Source organism: Siniperca chuatsi, linkage group LG2, assembly GCF_020085105.1.
Source record: "Siniperca chuatsi isolate FFG_IHB_CAS linkage group LG2, ASM2008510v1, whole genome shotgun sequence".
Lineage (NCBI taxonomy): Eukaryota > Metazoa > Chordata > Actinopteri > Centrarchiformes > Sinipercidae > Siniperca > Siniperca chuatsi.
This window is the reverse complement of record NC_058043.1, coordinates 18390268-18414076: the sequence shown is the minus strand read 5'-3', so window position 1 is coordinate 18414076 and position 23809 is coordinate 18390268. Positions and strand designations below refer to the sequence as shown.

The 23809-nt window shown below is 39.8% G+C and overlaps 1 protein-coding gene across 2 annotated transcripts in view; it reads right to left on the bottom strand.

Moving 5' to 3' along the window:
• Positions 1-23809, bottom strand: part of LOC122864779 (sodium-coupled neutral amino acid transporter 3-like) — a 40760-nt gene that overhangs the window by 8007 nt on the left and 8944 nt on the right. The window contains exons 2-9 of one of the 2 annotated variants that reach the window (XM_044172428.1): positions 13122-13361; positions 11887-11919; positions 11606-11699; positions 11368-11483; positions 5621-5694; positions 5222-5314; positions 4929-5010; positions 501-583 (exon numbers count right to left, since the gene is read on the bottom strand). In XM_044172428.1, the coding sequence (XP_044028363.1) occupies positions 501-583; positions 4929-5010; positions 5222-5314; positions 5621-5694; positions 11368-11483; positions 11606-11699; positions 11887-11919; positions 13122-13258 (712 nt within the window). In that variant the 5' untranslated portion in view covers positions 13259-13361. The remainder of the gene's footprint in view (positions 1-500; positions 584-4928; positions 5011-5221; positions 5315-5620; positions 5695-11367; positions 11484-11605; positions 11700-11886; positions 11920-13121; positions 13362-23809) is intronic. The other variant, XM_044172434.1, reaches the window with a different exon arrangement.

Sequence of the window (23809 nt, the reverse complement as noted above, 5' to 3'; positions counted from 1 at the left end):
ACTTGACCAACCTTGTGAAACACATTGGATTTGTGTGTGTCAATAAGACTTATTATTTAAAGTGAGTGAACTCTTGTCAATCTAGTGGTGCATTGACAATTATCAGACATGACTACACAATGACTTCAGGTGTGACTTGAAGAAGCAGGGGCATAAGCTTTGTACTAAGGGACATCTCAGGAGGACAACAGTGGAAATGGTCACGGAAGAAGAAGAAAGGAGGGGAGGAGAAAGACAGAGCAGGCTAATGTTAGCAAACCTAAGGTAAATATTGCTGACATTATTGACGTTGTTGGCTGACTTTATTACTCTTTTCCATTTGTGCTGCCATAATTGTCATTTGTAGCTGCAGTGGCCTGTGTTAAGCAAAAGTTACATAGTCTCGCTTGAACCTAACCATGCAAAACGTAACACAACACAGGATTTAGAAGTAAGCCCAGGCTGAAACACTAATGAGATGGGTATCCCAGTGTAAGAAGCACATGATATTACATACTTACCTAGCTGTTTCATGAGAGCCAGTGGTAATATTACTGCAACAGATACAATGATCACGAGGTAATTCCCATTCAGAAACCATTCACTGCAGAGAGACAGAAAGACACAGAGAATTAAATGTATTGATTTGGAATTACTCGTCTCAAACACTCCTCTCAATCTCAATTCTCAGATATTGATTGTAAAGACTCAGGAGAGAAGTGTGTGAACATCTAGAAAATAAGGTGCGCACAAATAAGGCTTACGTGGTGGAAAAAGGTACTGATTAAGGATTATTTTATATCTCCACGACTATGCCAAGTCGTATTATTCACAGCTGAACGGAAACAAACAAATCACACTCAACTGGTTGCCATGAAATCAAATATCTAGAGTGGAAAAAATAAGCCTCTTTGCTACGTGTACCACTGGACACTAAGAACTGTGGCTGTAGCTAGTACACAGAGGTCATATCCTCAGAATTGTTAATGGAAATGCTTTTAGGAGAACTTAACATCATATACAAATTACATATTTTGTAGGCTGATTCTGGTATTTTTTAGACTCACTATCCTTACATTTGACAGCAAAAATTATTAAAATAAAATGTACGAGTCTTAGTATTTGTCTACCAGAATTATAATCCTGGCAGTTTGGAGAAGGCTTTGAAACAGCATTTAGGCAGTCATCTTTAAGATCAAATTTAGAGAAAATGTAACCAGTTACATGAAAAAAATGAGAGTAAGATTAATTAGCAAAACGTTTTACTGATTTTTTTTACGGCTAATCAAACATTTCTTAGAGGGGTGGGGTTGGGATGGACAGAAACCAGAAACTGCTTAGAACTTAATTAAACTTCGTATCACAAAACTCTGCAGGATATGACTGACTGACTGCATAACTGAATGGTGGACTGACTGACTCGGCCAGCCGAATGGTACTATTGAAGCATCCTTTAATTGCACACATTACTATCAATGTGATAGCGTGATTAATACATCATTGTGTTGCAGTAAATTTCTTGGAAATAACCAGACAGGAATGCCTGTTGTTAGCTAAATAAATGAAATACCTGACAAATTAAGGTACTTAATCACACTGATCTATTATTATAATCTATTATTGCCATAGATCAGCCCTCCACATTGATACACGCTTATCCTAGAAGGTCCCGGGGGGGCAATCCCAGCAGACATTGGGTGATAAGCAGCGTACACCCTGGGCAGGTTGCCAGTCAATCACAGAAACTGGTTCACAGTCAGGGAATTTAGAGTCGCCAGTGAACCTAACCTGCATGTCTTTGGACTGTGGGAGGAAACCCACTCAGGCACAAGGAAAGAAAATGTCAAGTACGAACGTTGTGCAAAAGCAGTGTAGTTAAATTCCACTGCCAAACTAAAAAACACCATTTTGACTGAATGGGGGACATGAATATGAGATGTTTGGCAAGAGACTCCACTGACAACCTACCACACGTTACGGTCTCATGCACAGCCATGTCTAGGAAACAAACCTCTGTGAGCTATTTTTAGATCGACACAGTAAGGGTGATTAATTTCGTGTCTTCTATCAGGTGGCAGATACTGGCACCACACACACACACACACACACACACCTAAAAAAAAAGAAAAAAAAAAGAGCCTCATCTATCCTGTTGTCGTCCTGCCCTCCGGCCATCTGGATCAGGCACATAATATCTCAACATCACTGATACACACATACACACAAACATGCAGTATTTTACAAAACATGTAAATACACAGTCACCAATAATCACAAACAGTGACAAAACCTTGATAAGCAAATATACATACAGCACTCTCCACACTATAATACCAGTAGCTCTCTGATAAGTTGACTGGTTGAACAAACATGCAAACAATCACACAAACACAGCCTCAGGTGTATCATGCATGTTAGCTGACCAGGGTCAGGTCTGTTAAAAACAACACACATCCAGACACACAAATGACATAAACCCATGCGCATGGACAAAAAAAAAACAGGAACCCCATACATATAATACAGTACAACAGCCATGCAACAACAACTATCTTTGTGAAGGTTATAATTTTTAGTTTTTGTTGACACTGTGTCAGGGTGCCTGTGCAAGAGCACCACAAACTACCATAAACCAAAGAGTTTAACTAAAACCTATGACACTAAATAAGGATCTTATTTTCAGTTTTTAATAATTTTCACAGAAAAACACTTTTAAAAAAAAAAGGTGCAAACCAGTTTCAAAGGATTTGATTGTTTATTGAATTTTATGTCCCCTATGCATGCAAAAAGTCTTGTGTTTCCTGCTGCGAGAAGACACTGTACATCATTCCAGAAACAGAAAGTGAAGCAAAAAAAATCGGTGAAAATGCAAATCTACTTCTGATTATGCACCACCAGAGTCCCTCAAATTAACAAAATAAACAGTCACAATGTTTGCTCTTGCAAATGGCATTTATATTATTTGATTTTCACCTGGATTGTTGTATCATTGATTCTTTTTCATCTGATTTTAGATTGCTTTTTAAAATTCTTGACGAAGGTCCAGAGGGACCGAAATGTTAGTTTGATCAATAAATTGGGATGCTGAGCAAGTGTGCGGGATCTTCTTTTCTCAAGACCGAAGTGATACTTTCCAATGCATCTGCATTTGAGATAGTTGGACGTGTGAATATCTCCTCTGAAAAAAAAAAAAATTTAATTAAAAAAATTCAAAAATAAAACTGATATGTTTCCTGGAGATGAATTTCTTTTTTTAATGAAATCCAAAAATTATGATCCATAGACGCAGTCAACAAAAACGCAACACTGTAAGCTGTAATTCATTTTAACATATTATTATAAGCTCCATCATTAAACTATAATTATATTCTATTATAAAAAGGTAGTATCTGTTGCAGAGCTATTGTATTCTATTGCATCAGATTGTGAGGTGTCCCTGTTATTTTGTCCACCCCCTGTACAGTTTAGCAATATAAACACACACCCACTGACAGCATGAAATGCCACTGGGACAATCTAGTCTGTCATTTCAAATAAACAGTGATTGTTGACTGTGGCCAACAGCACCAAGCTCCTACACAAAGAAGACAGAGCTGACACCAGAAAACAATGCAGACATGTTGTCACACTATATCACTTCTATAGTGACTATATTGTGGGACAACCTGAACATTTATGAGCAAACGTGATAGCTGTGGTAGTCTTCATTCTCTGAAACCATCACACTACATGTACTTGTTTCTTTAGTTATCTCTGTTGTAATATTTGTGAGAAGCAGCCAAATGTCATCACTCCATTGTACATTTTAATATGAGGGGACAAACCCTCTGTGGCAAAATGTTGCATGAAACTCTTTGCCCATTTTATACAGGGTTGTGTAACCGGGCATGCACTCCCATTTCTCCCCCCTCCTCCTTCTCACCCACTTCTCTCAAAACTGAAAAAGTCGGTGAGGAGAGGCTCTAACTGGGGTAAGGGTTAAGGAGTAAGGGGGTAAGATCACACTCGAAATCTCATCCAAGGAAGTGAGTGATGTTTGGCCAGTGATATCCCATGGTTTACGTTTTCAGCCATGGAGTCTAGCTGTGTTTTGATGCAAGTGTTTTTTGGTGGCCGTGCTGCTCTCCTCCTCCAGGTTCACTATCACAGCTGTTCTCACGCCAGCTGCTCAGTACATCCAGAGCAGCACCAACTGGCACAGCCTGACAGAACTCTTCCGTGGAGGCTAAAATCTTTATACACGCGGGACGGCTGCATGAGGTCCCATAGAGAAGTGACAGGATATCACACTGTTTTTTTAACATGAGCAGGTTACTTTTTAATCTTTAGGAGGCATGGCAGTGTCTACAAATGTTACACTAAATCAGATGTAGTTACAATACTTACTGCATTGTATTCCAGCAGTAGTCTTTCAAGGTGTTTTACATTTTGTTATTAACCTCTCTATAAAGAAGTTTAAGTTGTTAGTGGCGGAGTCTGCCATTCCCACCATCCCAATATTGCAGGAAGTCATGGAAAATGAGGGAGCAGCCATAGTGACCTTTGACTTCTTTACTAATACAACATGAGTTTGTTTGGCGCTGTAAACAGATACATCAGTTTCTCCTATGTTGTATTTCTAACAAAGTAGCTGTTCAAGGAGTGTTTGCTGTAGTGTTAAAGTACACTTGCTATTACCACCAGTAACCATGGGTGTCTCTAATCAACTGGGGACTAGGACTAAGGATTACAACTTTAAACATGTTCTTTTGAGTTAAGTGAAGTGAGTATTTGGTTTTTTAATTTTTTTACCAATAATTTTCTCACAAGGATATCAATGGATTTTAACATCTACATTTAACTACAATCAGACATGTACTCCTTCCCATATGAAATATCAGTATGTGTTCCCTGGATCTGAAGTCACTCGTGTTACTGCACAGTATGTATGTCATGCATTGAACACTCACCCTGCAGGTTTATCCACCTTCAGAAAGGCCTGGATGACCAAAGGAAACTCATACTTGACTATGTACAGGTAACTGGACATGGCTGTGGAAAGGAGATGCAAACACACATGAGTTAGTACTAAACTACACAGAGGCTTATGTACAGTATAACAATGAAAGCACCCTCACGCATAAACACGGATAATATAAATCCCAAGAAACAAATCACAGAATATGACAGGTAGTATAGCAGAAATGTCAGAGGACATTTTTAAAATGTGTATTTGTAAGTGTGAGGACAGGTGTGACCTCACCTCCAATGTTCTGCAGCGTGATGGCAATACCTGCCGCCATCTTCCCCGGGGTCCCAAAGGCCCTGTAGCCGAGCTGCTCATATGCACGAATACCTAAGACACAAATACCAAATAAAAGCATTTTATCAATGTGTTAAATCCATACAAACAAGGGTCTAGGACTGTAAAGAGACAGTAAATCTAATAAAGCTTCTACATGACAACTTGTGTACCAGTTCATAGAATATTGGGGGTTCACACATTGTGATCTTATCAACTGAGGTTTTGCTAATTTGCAAATTGGAAGCAACCAGGACAGAAGTTTTTCATTGTATGGAAATGTACTGGCGGTATTTTAATGCACATGAAAATAAATTCCTTGAATCCTTGAATCAAAAGACTGCCAGGCTACATACATACCTACAATACCAGATGACTTTAGCAGTAAATGGATGGAGTATGACGAGAGGACTGCCACCACAGTTAGAAGTACCCTGAAACAGACATACGACAATAGGCATGTACAGTATTACTGCAAAAAACACCATTTTAGCCAACATTATACATTATATGTAAGCGTTTTAATTTTTCACACAACAATTGAAAATCTCACTTTTATATATGTTACATTTTTACAATGTACATCACCCTGTAGGCTGTTTATATAGCTGCACCATATGCATACATTTTGCAGATGCCAGTACATAGATTGTGGTGGTAGAGTCCCTGAGGCTCTTCTTTACCCTGGATTGTTACTCAAGCTGAGCCAAGGAGGCTGCCCTGTCAGCCCCTCTGCCACAGTAAGCAATCTCTCACACACATACACACACACACACACCAGATGGACAGTTTCAGTTTTTTCACTTCACGTTTGCAGTGCTGAGGTGTCACCTCAAGAGGGACAGCGCTTGCGATCATTCTCTCTCCCCTCACTCATAATCACTGTTTTTACATGTTAGTCCCCTTCAGGCATTCTGCTGCAGTGATAAGCTTCTATCTTTTCTATTTGATTATTAGATTTCTCTATTTGGTTCCTGGAATAATTGTAATCCATTCCCAAATCATATTCTATTGTTGCTCTCATTAAAAATCATTCCAGAGGACAATAAGAGCAAGTTTTAATTTTTCAAACATACCCAACCATCCGGAGTTGCCTGAGCTTAGAAACCTGGGGCCACATTCACAAACATATTAAATATACACCAAAGAGCTCATAACTTGGCCTAAATCTGCTTTAGTCTTCCTGAATGTGCACATGAAACACCAAAAAAAAATAAAAAAAAATAAATCAAACCTCTATCTGTTAGATTAGTAGGGGTGTGACAATACACTCAGCTAAAGAGACAAGACGATACACGATATTGGGTTCACGAGACGATAGTTTAACATTACTTATAAAACTTCAATGATGACATATAAGACTGGAAAAACAGACTAATATGATGATGTCTCTCGTTATTGCCGTGGCATGACTTAACTTAAACTTTCTTCACAGGCACAGTTGATTTTAGTATAGAGCTGTGGTGGCTCTGTAGGTGTCTTTGCATCGTTCTCGTGTTTGCCGCGGTGTTTGGCAATGTTTTCTTCCAGTTCTTACATATTCTTCGGGTCTTGTTCGTCACTCTGTTGCCGTTTATTATTCCCACTAGGGATCCAAAATGCTGCCACACAAACGATTTAAAAGTGGCAGGGGCATCTTCAGCGCTAATATCGTCAGACTCTGACGTCACGCTGGCTGCAGCTACTCTGCGAGACAGCTTTTCAGCTCAACAAGTAATATTGTCACGTTTTAAGATCTTATTACACCCCTATACTGAAGTATTATTTACTGACACTGTCAAAAATATAAAATCCCTGGAGTGGCTTGACGATTTTGACAAAATGTTTGCAACCATAGTATAAACGAGTATTTATGTGGCCTTCACAGGCTGATTCATGATTTTATTTATGAGGATGTGGTACTTAATCAATTTAACATTAACAGTTCACATAATGCTTTAAAACAAGGGCAGAGTATTAAACCTCAATACTTCTTTGGTGGCCGAAAAGTGTCTATTGAAAACTGTCAAGTACCGAAAGCTGGTCTCAAATGTCTGCTCAGATTCGTGATCTTTTTACAGATTCACTGATCAGATAGTTCCTCATTTAAAATCAAAATTTTGCCATTTTTAGTATTTTATTCAAGCTAAATTCTTGTATGGCTGCTTGTGTTAAGATAACATTTAACATTTTAGATCGTTGGCTTTAATTAAAAGAACAAAGACTTTTGCAGAACAAGATGTTTATATTTATCAAATTGAGGTATCAAAAATGTATAGTTTTGGTATTTCAGGGATCATATTGGCACTAGTATTGAAAAATTACACGCAGCCCTCTTCAGGATACTGACTAATTAATATGATTTCTTAATTGTATCCACAAACCTACAAATTGCTGATGATGTTGAAATTTCTCATATCAATGACCAAACAACACTCCAACAAAAAGCTGCTAAATCCTTGCAAGGTGCACATGTTACATCTTTTACTAGGATTTAATATTTATCTTTAAAGGAGATGTTTAAGAAACATCACAAGACTTTTGTTAGAATCCACAGCATGAAGAAGTTTTGTGAATGGGTCCCTGATCTACTGAGTTTCCCTGACCCAGTCCACCTCATTCCAACTATTTTCTATTTCATTCCTCTTTTGTTGTTACCGTTGGTGACATTAACTCTCTCTCTCTCTCTCTCTCTCTCTCTCTCTCCCTCTCTCTCCCTCTCTCTCTCCCTCCCCATTCCTCTCTCCTTTTGGAAAAGCCAGACAGCATGTCTTTCATCTCGACTTCAACTCTTGGCCAGTTAAACAGTTTTATTGTGTGTTTGTTTGGCTTTTTTTTTTTTCCAGACGATGTGGAAGAATGCTGGGTTGACTTGCAGTGGAGGATTTAGTCAGTCAAATGGCAGTGGGAGGACAGATCTGCTGACAGTCAGACAGACTGACACACTTGGGTCACTGTAGCTCTGCTCACAGCTTTCCACCCCACTGCATTCCTACCCGGGCCGGGGGCCACTGACCCGCTGAAGCTTCTGCACCCGCCAACAAAAATCTGTGTGATATGAAACATCGGGCCATAAGGGAAACAAAGGACATTCCCAAACAAGTATTAGATGTGACAAATTATCTAGTCCATTCATTTTAGTTTAATAGCATGAGTCTGCGGCTCTCACTGTAGTCCAAAAACTGTCCTTACTTCACCTGTGTCCTCTGAACACTTTTGCAACTTCAAATATGATTGGATACAGGATGTACTCAGTGCCATACAAACCATAAACATGCCTATTGTTCAGCTAATCCCTGACAATAAGCCAACAACAACACTCTTGATTTTCTTTCTTTTGAGAATATATTCATAGTTATACAGTATAATTATAGTTATCAATTAATAGACAAACAATTATGCGCAAATGCTGACATATGTGTAGCGAACTGATGCGTCTTGCCTCATGTCAGTGTGCAGGTTGAACTGGCTGAATGAAAGGCTTCATAATCCTTCCAGGTTCATTTTTAGGTCTTCTGTCCCCTTTAGGAGCAGGACCTAGGGTTCAGAATGGCACAGTACACTCCTAGGAAAAAAGTGAAATGTTTTTTAAGGCGATCACCAGCCTGGAGTCCAGTAAAAACATAAAAACTGCCAGTATTCCTTTGCCAAATATGTCACTGACCCTGCCTGCATTTCTCAGTAGCTACTCTATTGTTTGACACAAGATCATGCAGATATGCACACAAAGACACAAAGAGACAAAGACACAGGCTTTCATCTATAATTGGATGGATAAATACACACTCTCTGTTGCACTCAGTCACGTACTATTAATTCACACGCGATTACATGTATTCATCAAAGAAAAATGTAGACTAATCAGCCAGAGTTCATTTCAGCTCCCGTCTAGCCAAGTGTCAAAGACATTGGCGTTCGGTGACACAGGAGTCAGCCAGCCCAGACAGCAGACAGCTTGAAAAACTACAGTCACACAACTCAGCTCAAAATAAGAGGCTTTCTCTAACTCAAGGGAAAATCCCCCAGACATGACTGCCTTGGAAAAGAGCTCAAATAACATCCTTGAATAATATTTTAGGGCAGTGGTAGCTGTCAAACATTAAAACCAGCTTCACATTTCTCCCAGATTGATTTGAATCAAGTTTGCTGTGAAATGAACTGCCTCTGCTAGTTTTTCACCACAGCTACAAATCTACTTAAAACAAGCCAAGAGTTATATAAACATCCAAAACATTGTTTCACCTCTCACTTGAGCTCTGCATTGTAATTTTATTCAGGAATGCTTACTTAAATAAACAGCACTGCCTGAAACTTCCAAGAATTGTTATACTGGGGGGCTTACAGCAGTATCCTTTAATCTTCCACAGAAAAATACTTAGCTCAGCCAGCCTCAGCACCAGCCACCTTACAATCTAGCACCATCAGGAAGAGGTGTCAAAACAGCACGAGGAAGACGAGAAGGTGAAAGTGTTGATGTCGCCAGAGCTATCTGGTGAGATCGCCCTCTGGAAACACCAGCCTGCAACATGCAACAAAACAGATCAACCTTACAGCTGGAAAGCTCATGGAAAAAGGGGAAATCTTGAATGCAGTAACATGTGCATGTAAGACAACCTAAATGAGCATGTAAAGCTATGACAGCCCATCATTCCAATATTATACCACCACCAAGTTTGAGTTTCATTCCACCCCAGAGCTTCATTATGTTTATGCAGAATCCAGCTACTATAAATCAAAACTATGCCCACTAGCTGAAATTATGACACAGTATGTGAGTAATATCTAGCAGACTAGACCTGCTCTCCCTGATGGCAGGAGATTCAGGCAGGATGAGTGTGAGAGTGATTGAATGGTCAACAAAACTGCTAAAGATTAAGCCACCACAGTACGTGACACGCATACAATGAAATGGTAATGCCAGAAGAATTTTCTGAACGCACACTATTAGCCAGTTTAAAAGCTTTTAAGGATATGGCTGGAGATATTCTGTATTTTTCTTATTATCAACACATACCACGAAAAGACCAAAACCATCAATGAATTGATGCTACTAACAATAGATATAGCTTATTTCTGGCAGCTCCAATGTTGTTCAAAAACCCATCAGTGATGTACACCGTTACACTGGGTGACACACACCTCTTATTATGATGAACATTTCAGTGGCACTGTAGTGTATTTTGAGTCGATTCCACATACACCGTCCTGATACCATAAATACTCACTAGAGAATCAAATGTGTCTTAATCCAACAATGAAAACAGTCCCAAACAAGTACACTATTTACTTCAGTTTAAGTGTTTAATGTTTGCTAAAAACTAACAAAAACAGCTTGTTTGCCTGCTTTTAAACAGTAGTTGGATGAAATACTTCCTCACTACACCTGGAGAAAATTTACTATGACAGAACTGGCTCTGATGAAAAGATTTGGGGACTATCTTTAACTGGTCTGAAGACCATGTCAGAGAAGGGCAGCACCAGAAACAAGGCTACAATATCTTTCCCTCAACATGGGGTTATACAAAGTGTTTGCTCGACTAGTCTCTTCATGGTCATCATTTCATTCTTGCATAGAGTCAAGGTGTCCAGGAGAACTCACTGCAGCTCAAAGGTTCGAAGACCTCCAGGACATCTAAATTAGGCAGAAAAAACATCTGCATAAAAATATATATGATCAACCTGGAAGCTGCAGTCGAGTGTGACATCATAATCCTGACAGACAATGCTGCTGCGGAGGCTTTAAAATGTTAAGCCCCTCATGTATACAGTACATACACCCAAGGCAGACAATCAACCACACATAAACAATGTGGTTATTTTCTGCATCTGTGATTGCAATTGCACTCGTTTATAGCACAAGTAAATGATTTCCAGTATGCTATTAATCAGACCCTTTATTTATCAAACAAATGTGCCCTGTGTCATCGGTTTCTGGGTCATAAATACAAGACAGTTACAAAACAATTAGGTGCTATTTATATGTGACGCAGACCTCCACTGGAAAGACCTTAGCGGGCAGAAAATGAGTCAGACAACATCTGTGAGCCGTGATTCAGTCATTCTAATGCTTCCAATCTGTAATCATGGAGTTACATATTTAGTGTATCAAATGCATTTGAATAACTTACAAAAACAGGACGACCCCTGTGTTGGCCATGGCATACGCCAGTCCTAGGATTCCACTTCCCATGATTGCATTGCCCAGGTTGAAGACGGACATCCCAAACGAGGTTTTCCCCTCAAACTATAACCGAGGCAAGACAGAGGAGAGAAATAAACATGTTAGATCATCTACATGCAAGTACTGAATACATACAGTAAATATGATACCACTGACAAAAGCCAATTGGCTGTGTTTAAACTTACATCTGTAAAGCGTATGGTCTTCTTGTCCTCCATGTCTGATAAGAACTCCTGGCTCTCTGGGAGGCTGGCCTCTGTATTCTCAGTTCTGTGGGGACTAATGGAAAGAAACACAGTCAAAGAACTTGAGGTAACACCACAATAAACAAAAACACTCTGGTTTAGAACAATTTGCTTCTCTGTGCATTTTTACACTAATTTCTATACAGTTCAACTGACAGAACTGACAGACAGCACACTGAATTTGAAACACATTCTCTCTTCATTATTATAAACATACATACCTAGCATTCTGGGCACTATTGGGTACAGTTTCCCTACAAGCAGTGTAGAGAGAGGCCATCCATCACCCAACGAGAGCACAAAGTGGAAAAACAACACCCTCAGTCATAATACAATAAGGCAAGCTCACTCCATTATCCAGCACAAATGATAATACAGTAAGTGAGCAGGTAAATGTCTTACTCAAAGGCACATCACCAGGCAGTCAATGGACACACAGCATTTGCTGTTACTGTGACTGCAAACCTGCAGTTATCGAACAGTCACTCTAGTGACAAGGCTGAACTGCCACCGCAGGCAGCAGGATGTCATAATGAGTCTCACCACAACACACACAATTAGCTGCTATGTTTTTTTATCTCTCCCTAATGTATTGTGAGCATTGAGGCCTTCCATTCAGATAATATTTTACTAATCCCTCCAGCCAAACATATTACATCATATCTTGCCTGTATAAGTGTGGCAGGTCATTCTCGTGCTGATGGAGGTAACCTCATGATTAGTAAAGAAAAAGGCACAGGCAAGCTACACATGACACCTATTTCACTTGATGTTCTGTTAACACACAATGTGCAATGTGATGTGACGCATGAGAGAAGACATGTGAGACCTTCAGTAAGTGCTGTGGCACGTTTAGACGACAAGTAAAAGCACCCAGTGAATAAAATCACCTTGCTTAAATTGTGGCAACAGGCGTACAATAGAGGATGGGATGTTAAAATGAAAGTGACAGGTTGTTTATCACTGATTTAGCCTTTGTATTTTACAAAAAGCATTTTTCCCCCAAAAGGCTTCTTGCCATGCAAATATTTTCCATTTTTGTTTGGAGAGGTTTTGAGACCTGAGACTCACAGAGATTTCTGACACGAAGCTGCGGAGATTCCTGTGACCTCCTAAATTCATGCTAGGAAAAACTACAATACATGTGTTGCTTGACATAAACTTATTACATTGATCTTAAGAGCAGTATGCTCTGAAAAGGTTTTGATGTTTTTTTGACACAACAGAAGCAGACTTCTGAAATAGAATAGGTAGTAGTATCAGACTGGGGAAAATACAGCATGTTTTTCAACAATAACGAAATGACAATTGAGTCTGATCATTTATATTATATATATCAGTACTAATTATATATTTCCTGTAAGAACAAACAACGACAACATCTGTGAGCCAAAATTAATTAAAAAGGTATTCCTAATAGATCAACATAGACTGTGTTAAGTAGGATTATACTCACTTTTCACCGTCCTCTGTAGGTGGTGTTTTGGCCGATGCGGTGATCTCCTCCCCGGGGTCATGGCCTTTCCCATTAGGAATAGCATTCGCCTCAGCAGGGGCAGTTTCCACAGTATCGGCTGGTTTATCCTCACTCATATCTGCTCTGGTGCCTTGGTGTGTAAGTAATAATGAATCTGTTGAAATGTGTAAATGTTTGAAAAGTGCTCTGACAGTGAAGTCTTTATTTTCCTCCTGGGAACTGTGGAAGAAAAGATATGTGCAATTAGCATAATATTTAGCAATGAAACAGGCATTTTCTTAGTTTATAAAGTGACTGGGAAGTCCATTGTCCTTTTTTAATGCATTTTCCTGACACAGGTAAATCACAGGAATGTATAAGAATAATCACACTCTTCTCAACCACTAGGCCATCTCATTTCATGATTCATGTAATGATGACTGTATTTTCTAAAAACAGAACAGTGAAATTCATTAATGGATGAATTTTAAGCAACTCATATTATCATTTTTTGTGTACCATTACTTTTGCCTTAAAATTTTATGATTCCTTCTCCCTTACAATGACGACTACCTTCTTGCCCCACCTTGGAGAAGGCTCTGAGGAAGTATATTTTCTGTGTTTATTTAGTCTTTTGGGTCTTTTTAGAAATGTTGTTTTCAATCAACAACCAGAATTTCAGAAAACCAGAATTTCTCTCTCAAATGATAAAATACAATGACAATAGTAACTGACCAGGACTTCGCATATTGGTTATATTTTATGACCTTTCCTTAAAACAAATCTCATGAAAAAAGTGGTTAGAATGTATCGTCACATTACACTGTCCTGTGAAATCTGAAACGTGAATCTCCAAAACATCAACTTTTCGTGATCTAAGAAAAACAGCCCAGGTGATTTCAGTTGGATGATTAGACCTCTTCTCTGGGACTGTTTGGATGCGTACAGACTTTAATTGATATCTCCCTGACTCTCCTGATTGTTGTACCTGCTAGGGTACAGCTTTATCAATCTTATTGGCACATGGAGTCCAATAACCTCACGTAATACCCAGCATAGCTCTTCCCACCGTCAACCTGAGCAGAGGTCTAATCAACCAGAATACGTGAAAACACCTGTGCGGGTGTGCAGGGTCTTTATTCTCTGTATTAAACCTGACTGTGTGAAAAATGCATTGTCACAAAGCTGAAAACAGGGCTGTTTTTCTTAGCTTGTGAAAAGTTGATATTTTGGACATACATGGTTTTCACAGGATAGGATGTAAGTGTTGCTTGAGACTGGAGATAACATTTGCCTTTCTTGAATAATCCAACTCAGTCAGAAATTGACAGACAAGTGCAATGGCACTAGCTATGATTTAATTCCTGGTTTCCAACAATAAGAGACACGTGGGAAGATAAAGGAGGCCACCCTAAGGGCATTCAAGTGAGTCTGTATCTTCCTTAAGGCCCAACAGCAATGTCACTGAACTCCTAATGAATGCTGACAGAAGGGATGACAACAGAGATGCCAAGATGGAGCAACAACACAAAATTCCTTGCTCACATATTAAAGTAATTAAGTGACTAAATTACATAGTTGTGCCTTAATTGGGACTGTTGACAAATGAAGATTCTGACCAAACTGTCCCCAATTAGAACATGTCACAAAACTTTGGGGATTTAGATTAAAATAGCATAAAGCAAAAACACCAACTCCTACTATGTTAGTCAAATATAGAGTTGACAATAAATGGATGTTTTGGCAAATCCCACGAATAATTGACACATCAACTGACAGGTCTACGCTCAGAGGAAACAGAGCTTTCAGTTAACTGTGGTACACTGGGCTTTGCGTCAGGCTTCTATTTCCTGGGTATCCTGCTGTGGTTTCTTAGCTGACCAGCTGGCTTGTGGGGCCCAGAAAGGCCCCGTGACATGTATCTCCTGGATGCTGTTGACCAAAGCCCCCTATCTGGCTGGCCCTGAATGATCTCCTTTACTCTGCTGCATAAACAGCAGTGGAGGCTATAATGGAGAGCACGTTGGGGGCCATAGAGGAGGAACACAAACGTTTGGATCCCCAGCATTAAGGAGCAGCATAAATAGAGAAGAACCAGCTAGGACCAGCTACAAACCAGTTCTAGTCGTCTTTGTGCCTCCATTTTTCTGCTTGTCACTTTTCTCTTGGTTTCCTCTTTTACTGAGGAGGGTTCAACATAGCAACAATGCTGAGGGTTTTCTGTACTACCATTCCTGGCAACCACTCAGCTGTCCTTTTCCCTCAGGCTTCTTCCGCTTCACAGCCCATCCTTTTAAATGTAGCTTTTTGTAATATTAATTTAACACATCAAACGCAGTGTGAGGTGAATAAACCCTGATCTTCATCTAGAAGTCCTCTGAACCTGTCGTACCAACCACGTTGCTGTGAGCTTCACTGCACAGCCAGGCTTCTCGGTGTCTCTGGCTAAAGCCAGGCAACGTGGTTGGGCAGCAAAGCACAGTGCACAATGGCACATGTTGTGCGGTTTCCTGGGAACGGGTTGGAGAACAGTGGTACTATTGTGCCAGGCATCATTATACTGCCGGGGCCCCCTTGGCTGTAGTTCGCCAGGCCACTCGAGAGGCTGAAAAGGTATTTCACTGGGCTCTAATTGAAAAGACGCCACCTTGAATTCAGCAAATGCCAGTATCCTGTATTCATGCACAGTTGTAGCAGAGTTGCTGACGATAGCAATGGCAGAGGCAGGGCCCCTCTCGTGGGACAAATCACTGCACAGAACCACACTACCACTCAGATAGTCTACAAATCACGAGGAGGCTGGGCGAAGCCATTCAAGAACAATACACGATGGGCTTGAAACAGCAGACCTGATTGGACAGAGTTGTGGCTCCTACAATCATTATGTTCAGTAACAAAGACAATGCATGACATCCTTGGAAATAGTTGGGTGAAAGCACACTAATTCAGTCAGAAGCTCTTATTTTTAGAAAGCTTGTTCTTTAGTCCTCTGAGTTTGAAGCAAATTAAGATGAAACATTGGTAGCTGAAACACTGTGGGGAAAATTCTCCTTTAAAAATAGGACAAGGTTTTGGCAGCAGAAATAGTAGATCTGATATCAGGTATTATTTACTATACAAAGATATATGTACTGATATAAGATATAAATGCTGTGGACAAGGATCAGTATAAGGATCTTAAAAGGTCCAGTATGTAGGATTTAGGGGCATCTGAAATTGCAGTTTGCAACCATTTTAATACCGCTCGCCCCACCCTCCCATTCCGAGAGTGTAGGAGAAACTACAGTGGCCGCTAAAACTCGCGAAAAACGTGGAAGGCCCTATCTAGTTTGTTCTATCTGGTTTGTCTGTTCTGGGCTACTGTAGAAACAGAAAAAAATGGCTTATTCTAAGGTAACGAAAACACAACAATTCTGATTTTCAGGCGATTATACACTAATGAAAACATACTTATAAATATTATATTCCATTACTGCAAATAGCTCCTCCTAAATGTTACATACTGGGCCTTTAAGGGACAAATTCGATATGGAAATATTTTACCTATTGGCTCTCACGACTTACTGACATGCATGCTTATTTATGTAATAATTCAAAAATGATTTCCACATATCTAATTTCATGAAATGTATTTACATAAAGTCAAACTATATAATTGGCCAAAATCTTGATAGCACTATCTGGTGTATTAGGATCAAATTTGTTAAGTGACAAGCTGCCATCAATAATTACAAGCAAGAAAATTAAGGAAAATGAGAACGAGCACAAAAGCAATTGAGTTCAGCCCCACAGGCTTGAACACCAGTTACCATAGCACCATTGTGGAATGAAACAAGAGGAAGAGTTGTGTGTCTGTAAGGAAATGCTCAGCAAAACTGAAATGCTCTGTAGTCTGTAGACACTATGTCATCCAAAAACACATGTGCAACTATCTTCATGAGCAACTACAGTTTACTCTGATTTCAAAACATGTTATATCCAACACAAAAACATTGTTTAGAGAGCAGACTTCCTCCTTTCAAAAGCATCAATGTAACTGAACCACAAGAATTTTCAAGCTCTCCACATAAATAAAGTGGGTTTATTTGGTGTGTTTATTTTCCTAATTGCCCCATGCAACATTACTGAACATAGAGTGCATTTACATGCTCATTAGTATCCTGGTTTTGAGCCTTATCCTGGTTTCGATCTTATTTGGCATATGGCATTTCCCTGGAACATGAGAAACCTGGTTATTCATATCCCTGCATACACGATTCTAACAGTATCCAGGTTTTTGATCATCTGTGTGCAGTCGTGTCTTGATTTCATTTCCATCTCAGTCACTATAAACCTGGATAAGATGTTTACACGCGACAGTATCCTGGTTTCTATCGGAGTACTCCAGGTAGCATATCCAGGTTTCTGAAACCAGGATGTGATGTTTACATGTGCAACACATAACCGGGATACTCCAAAAACCTGATCATAACCGGGATACCAGGAAGTGCGCATGTAAATGCACTCATTGACAACCTGACACGGTGACGATGAATCTTCTTCTACAGTCTGATTGTCTCAGTTGTACCATCTGTTACAAATAAAATAATTCCAATAAACCACATTTCTCAAGAGCAGAAGCACAGTTTTATAAAGCTTTACAACAAAAATAAAACAACAGTTGTATAGGAGAAAAGAAAATAAGAAGAAACAACAGCAAGACCAGATGGAAAAATCATTAGAAATCTAATGTTTCCCCACGGATATCCAAACTTCCGAATCCTATGTGAGAGTTAAAGCTACATTGTGATGCTCTTGGTGGGAGTAAATGAGTCTTTTCACAGCAACAGCAGAGGCTATGTTTATTCAAGCTCTCATCCAAAACATCACCTCAGTTTGCCAACACACAGCGAGTGCATGCGCCTCAGTTTGCCGGCTCTGACGTAAGCAACTCTGCTGAGAGACGTCATCGCACAAGGAGGCAAACCGAGCCAGGCAGTTTCACTGATTGTTATTCTTAAACTGATACCTGAACCAAACAATGCTGTGCATGCTGATTCATCCTCACTTATTGCTATGCATGTGTGCATTTGTGTTTGTAGTTCATTCAGTGAATAATTAAATATGTGGCTTTGTGTGTGTGTGTGTGTGTGTGTGTGTGTGTGTGTGTGTGTGTGTGTGTGTGTGTGTGTGGAGTTTATGCAATCAGTAATCTCAAATTGTAATACTGCCTCCTCTGTCCCTACTTGATGACATTCTCATAGGCCTCTGGCCATATAAGCTTTCCTAATTGAGTATCCACTGTAATTTTCAGAGACTCTTAATCTTCTGAAGTGCATGTGGACAATCATTAACTGTTTTTCACTCTTGTTTCTCACACTCAGGTCCATGGATGCAGTAAAAGCAGAGCTAGAATGTTTTAAATGCCATCAACAAGCCTGAACAACCTCGTATTCATATGAAATATTCTTAAAATCCTCTACAGCATCATCACGTCTTGGAAAGACGGAAAACCTATCTCACAGCAATTCTGAAAAATGAAAATGAAATTTCACTTACTAAAGGATTTTTTAATGGTACTATAGCTGCCAAAACTGTCTTGTCTGTTTATTAATAGTTGCTGTACTGGAAATATGACAGACAGCATCTAAAGCAAATTCCTTATCCTCCCTTTCCATTTCTATCCATGAACAGGAAGAGATTTCCTGCAGATTAACAGATTACACATGCCCACAATTTCACTGATGAGCAGCTAATATATATCAGAGAACATTTTATTGTAAAATTGTGATTTGAGACTCGGGACCTCTGACAGTCAGGATGATAGAGCAGATCAGATTAAGGCCCATCTCACTCAAGCAGGAAATCAGGATCAAACAGCTCAGGTCACTCCATACACTGTTGCTCCTGTATAAAAATAGCTGCAGAGGAGTGAATAGCCACGTTGTAACCCCACATCATGTCACACTCAAAGCTGTGTTTAAGTGCTGCTGCATGTGCCACTGAACACAGCAGCTGCCTGAAATAAGCAGTAAACAACGAACATAACCAACAACCATCTGTCTGTATTCTGGTTCTTCACACAAGGATGAATATGCACATAAATACACATTACAAACGCACACACACACACAAAGACAAATGCAGTGTAATTACGCGAAAACTCGCTGTTGTTGAATGAATGAAACATCCCAAACAGCTACAGGCAGAAAATAAAGCTATCATCATTACCACAATGTGTAACTGAGACTGGTGTAGAATTACACTTGCTGTAGAACCGAGATGTTTGCAATACATGAGATCTTCTGTGTTTCTATGAGACAAGAAGCTAAAGGAGATGCTACTGTATTTTAGGGCTTAACAATTAATCGAAATTGTAATATGGCCAAGTGCAATATCCAAATCTCAGGAGCTGCACTTTTTTGATAAAAAGGTCAAATGTGTCACAACATACCATTATAAATTAAGCATTGTGGTGCTACAGCAATGTCCCGGCCTACAAATCATATTCTCCAGATGTAAGGGTCATGCTTGTTTGGTACAGACCCCAGCAAAATCACATAATCATTTTTATATTTTCTTCAGTGAAAATTAAATGCAAAAATTACCATTCCCACTAAAATCATGACTCATATTGCAATCGCAATATCTGTCAAAAATAATCGCAATATGATTTTTTTTGCATATTGTTCAGCCCTACTGTATTTCAGCAACAGCATTTCAATTCATCTGTTGTTGTTTACCTAAAAAAAGCTTGTGTTAGAAAACCTTTACTAACATCTTCTAGATCTAGAACATAACAAAAAAAAATGTATCTAGCACATTTATATGGAATTTAACAAATAATGCGTTGGGAAACAATAATGTATGTAGAGTTTTTGAGGATATGATAAGAGCCTACATGTTTAGCATTAACAACAAGTTCACTATGTTAAAGTGGGGGGAATTATTTTGGGCATCCAGGGTAGCATGGGCATGAAACTAGGGGTGTAAGTGGTACGTGTAATCGTCCTGAATCGTTCAGTATAGGAAGTTCGGTTTTGTATGCGACTTGCTTGGATCAGTACGCCCTGTGACCCAAACTATTACTGTCAAAATAGTCTATATATGTCGACTACATGCACGCGTGGAACAGAAATCCTAGAGCGCGAGTTTTACTCGAAACATTCTGGCAGCACACCAGTTGCTGTCTATCAGCTGTCACATGCTAGTCAGCTTAGCCTGGTTAGCCAGGTTAGTCAAGCTCATGTAGTATCCCTGCCTCCAAATGGCAAACACAAATGAGAAACCAGAACTGGAGGATCCTCCTTGACATTTAGATCCACTGAAGGGGAGCATTACGGTTTCCTGGTTAGTTACGATGGGCAGCGATTAGTGTCCAACTGTATGCAACAGTCTTACGATGGAGCATTACTGACGATTGTGTTATTTATTTATTTTTTCTTATTGACAATATGACAGTATTTGAGTGCTAACTGTTACAGTAACAACTGTTACAGTAAGAATCATGGCCAATGAGCCACTGTTGAATGTTTACATTTTTCAAAATATATTACAAAAATTAGTTTTTTGTTTTCCCTGCTGTACCGAAAACGTACCGAACCGTGACCCTAAAACCCAGGTACATACTGAACCGTGAATTTTGTGTAATGTTACACCTCTACATGAAACTATTCCAGTACTATTAATCAGTACAAAAGACGAGCCACTGTGTTGGAAAATATCTGGTTTCCTGCAACGGCAAAGCATTTTTTCCTACAGCTCTGATTTGCGCCTCTGACTGGCTTCTTCTCCACAGCAATGGCAGCTGAGGCTCAAGGGAAGCGTAGTATTTAAAGCCATTCCATATCCCAAACTGATTTTGACAGAAAGTTGAAATAATTAAAACTGATGGTCATAACATAAACCTTTGGGTATGGCTAAATTATCCAGGAGGAGTTTATGCTGAGCAACACTGAAGGTATAATTTAAGGCTCTGCAGACCCACACAGGTGTTTTCAATCATTCTTGCTAAGAAGACCTCTGCTCAGGTGGGTAGAGCTATGCTGGGAATTAGGTGAGATTACTATACTCCATGTACTAATAAGAATGATAAAGATGAGGTCTCTGTGGTGGCCTAGGGATTTAAGGCATCGACTATGCAACAAATGACCAAGAAGCATACCAAGTCTGGCCGAGGACCTTTTATTGCATGTCGTCCCCCATCTCTCTCCCATTATTTCCTGCCATCCCTCTACTGTTGACTTTCTAAATAAGGCATATATATATATTATACATACACACACACACACTATGGGTGTACTGGGCCTTTAAAAGAAATGGGGGAAAAAATACATCTGGAACCATAGGCCCTATTGTAAAACTGTATTCTGTACATTACAGAAACATTTAAATGTCTCTTCTATTGCAACTGTGTTTTCGAGTCTCTCATTAGACACTGCTTGCCTTATAGGCCTCTGTATCCTCTGTTTCCCTTTCCTTACAGTGTTGTCCTGTAATCTCTCTCTCTCTGTTTCTCTCTCTCCCTCTCTGCTGCAGGCCCTGAGTACCACTGTGATTAGCCAGCAGGGAGAATAGGAGATTAACTTCTGACTAAGAGATTTGTATGTCAGCTTCTGAGATGCTCCTCATCTCCATGGTTCCTATAAGCTGCTGTAAGATACCCACGTCAGAGACTATAAAATGATGCAGGGGGTGGTTTCCACTGGCAGTGCATTTAAATATCCGCTATCAGGTGGAAGGTATTATCTCACAGCAAGTCGAGTGTTTCAGACAGAGTCTCTAATCGAGATTATTCTGTATGTTCAAAGCAGGAAAAAACTGATTGCAATAATTTGCCAATCAATCTCCTTTGATTATTCGGTAACCTACATTTCTTTACAAATGGATGGATGAAGATGTGTCCATATGGAATGGTGAATTGCATGGCGCACACACACACATCACCTCAAATATCTTCTGATGTCTCCTCTAAAATATTTGCACATAAAAACACACCTGTCTATAGTCAGTCATATATAATGCATATATAATGCTGATTTATATACCATCCAAATTAAGCAAAACTATAATGCATGATTGGATTATCTACTTATCTCAAACTATTTGAGACTATTCTATCTAATGAAGCTTTTAGCTTTTAGGTTCAAGCAGGAAGACAACTGTCAGCCTATTTCATCATCACACTAAGGTACCACCTCTCTCCTATCATCCAATGATCATCTTAGCTGAAGAATATTCAAACCACCTTACCTATTTTGTCTCTCTCTGCTGTCATTGCAGTCAGTCAGTGCCGCTCCGCCCCTCCACCACCACCAGTGTCAAGTCTCCCTTGGGGGGGATCTCCAATTGGCTATTTATAGGGCTCTGTCCTTATACATCTATCTAATAGACGGGGTCAACGTCAAAGTCTTTATCAAATAAAACTTTGCATCAGAAAGTTGGTGAAACAGTGGGGTGTACTACAAACCTTATAATCACAATGTACCTGGTTCAATTCCAGCTGGTGACTTTCACTACAGGTCATCCCTCTCTTTCTCCCCTAATTTCCTGTCTGTCTCTACTCTCTACTGACCAAAAAGGCACAAATGGCCAAAAAAAAAATTCTTTAAAAAACTGGTGAAACAGGGACTTTAACATCAGAAATGTAGAGTTCTGCACAGGCCTCAAAGATGCGGGTACGGGCCGTATTCAGGTCTCAGGTTCTGCCTGAACCTGATTGGTACTGCCAATTTGAGACCTGCACCTGACCCGATATACTGAAAGCTATTTTTTACACTATTCCATCCGCTCGCCAGGCGAATGCAACGCATTAGCTACACCTTGTGTTTTTCCTTCTTCCCACTGTGCATTGTGTATCTACTTGCAACACACGACACACAGACGCACACGATTAGCATAGTCAGAAGGAGAAACCTTTAGTTTCACACAAACAAAAGCTTTACACAATGCAATGGCCCAAACTTAATACTTTGTTGTGACCTGTTTTGGGGCAGGTATCAGAACTCTAATGGCAAAATCAACTCCAAGTCAATTTTTGTTTTCCATAGTACCTCCTCTTTAAGACTACAAATGTTGATTTGGGGTAGTCACTTACATGGTGGTTCAAATTTGTATATTTCCTCTGTGAGACTCAGAGATCAAAAGTCTACTGTTTTGTCTCCTGGCCTGACTGGCATGCTATAGCTCAAGGATGACGGGGGTCTGTACTAGAACATGGTGATGGGCCCAGGAAAGAGTGTGGCATGAGGTAGTGTGGATTGTCTTTAGTGTCTCATGACATGCCTGCATAGGAGCACCAGCCTGGTGACTCACTGAAAATGTGATTTATTTATAGAATCACACAACACTTTCTGTCACTCTGGCTCAACTCTAACACCGGACACCCTACAGACAGGAAGGGACAGTAGAGCAGCCACGTAATCACAAATAGAAGTCCAGTCATTCAAGGCATCACCAGTGTGGATACAAATACGGTTTACAGCAAGAATGCTGAATGCCATGTTGCTTGAGGTGAAGAGCTGCTTCAAATATTTGACAGGTTATTAAGATTATGTACAGTCCCACATCTGTTTCAACAACATACTGTGTATGTAGAACAAATTATTCACTTGATGTGAATGTGATCTCAGCCCTGTGGCTCCCTGGCTCACGAGCTGCCTTCATCACCTCTGTTCAGCACACACTAACACTGTGCTATGCTGCTTAAT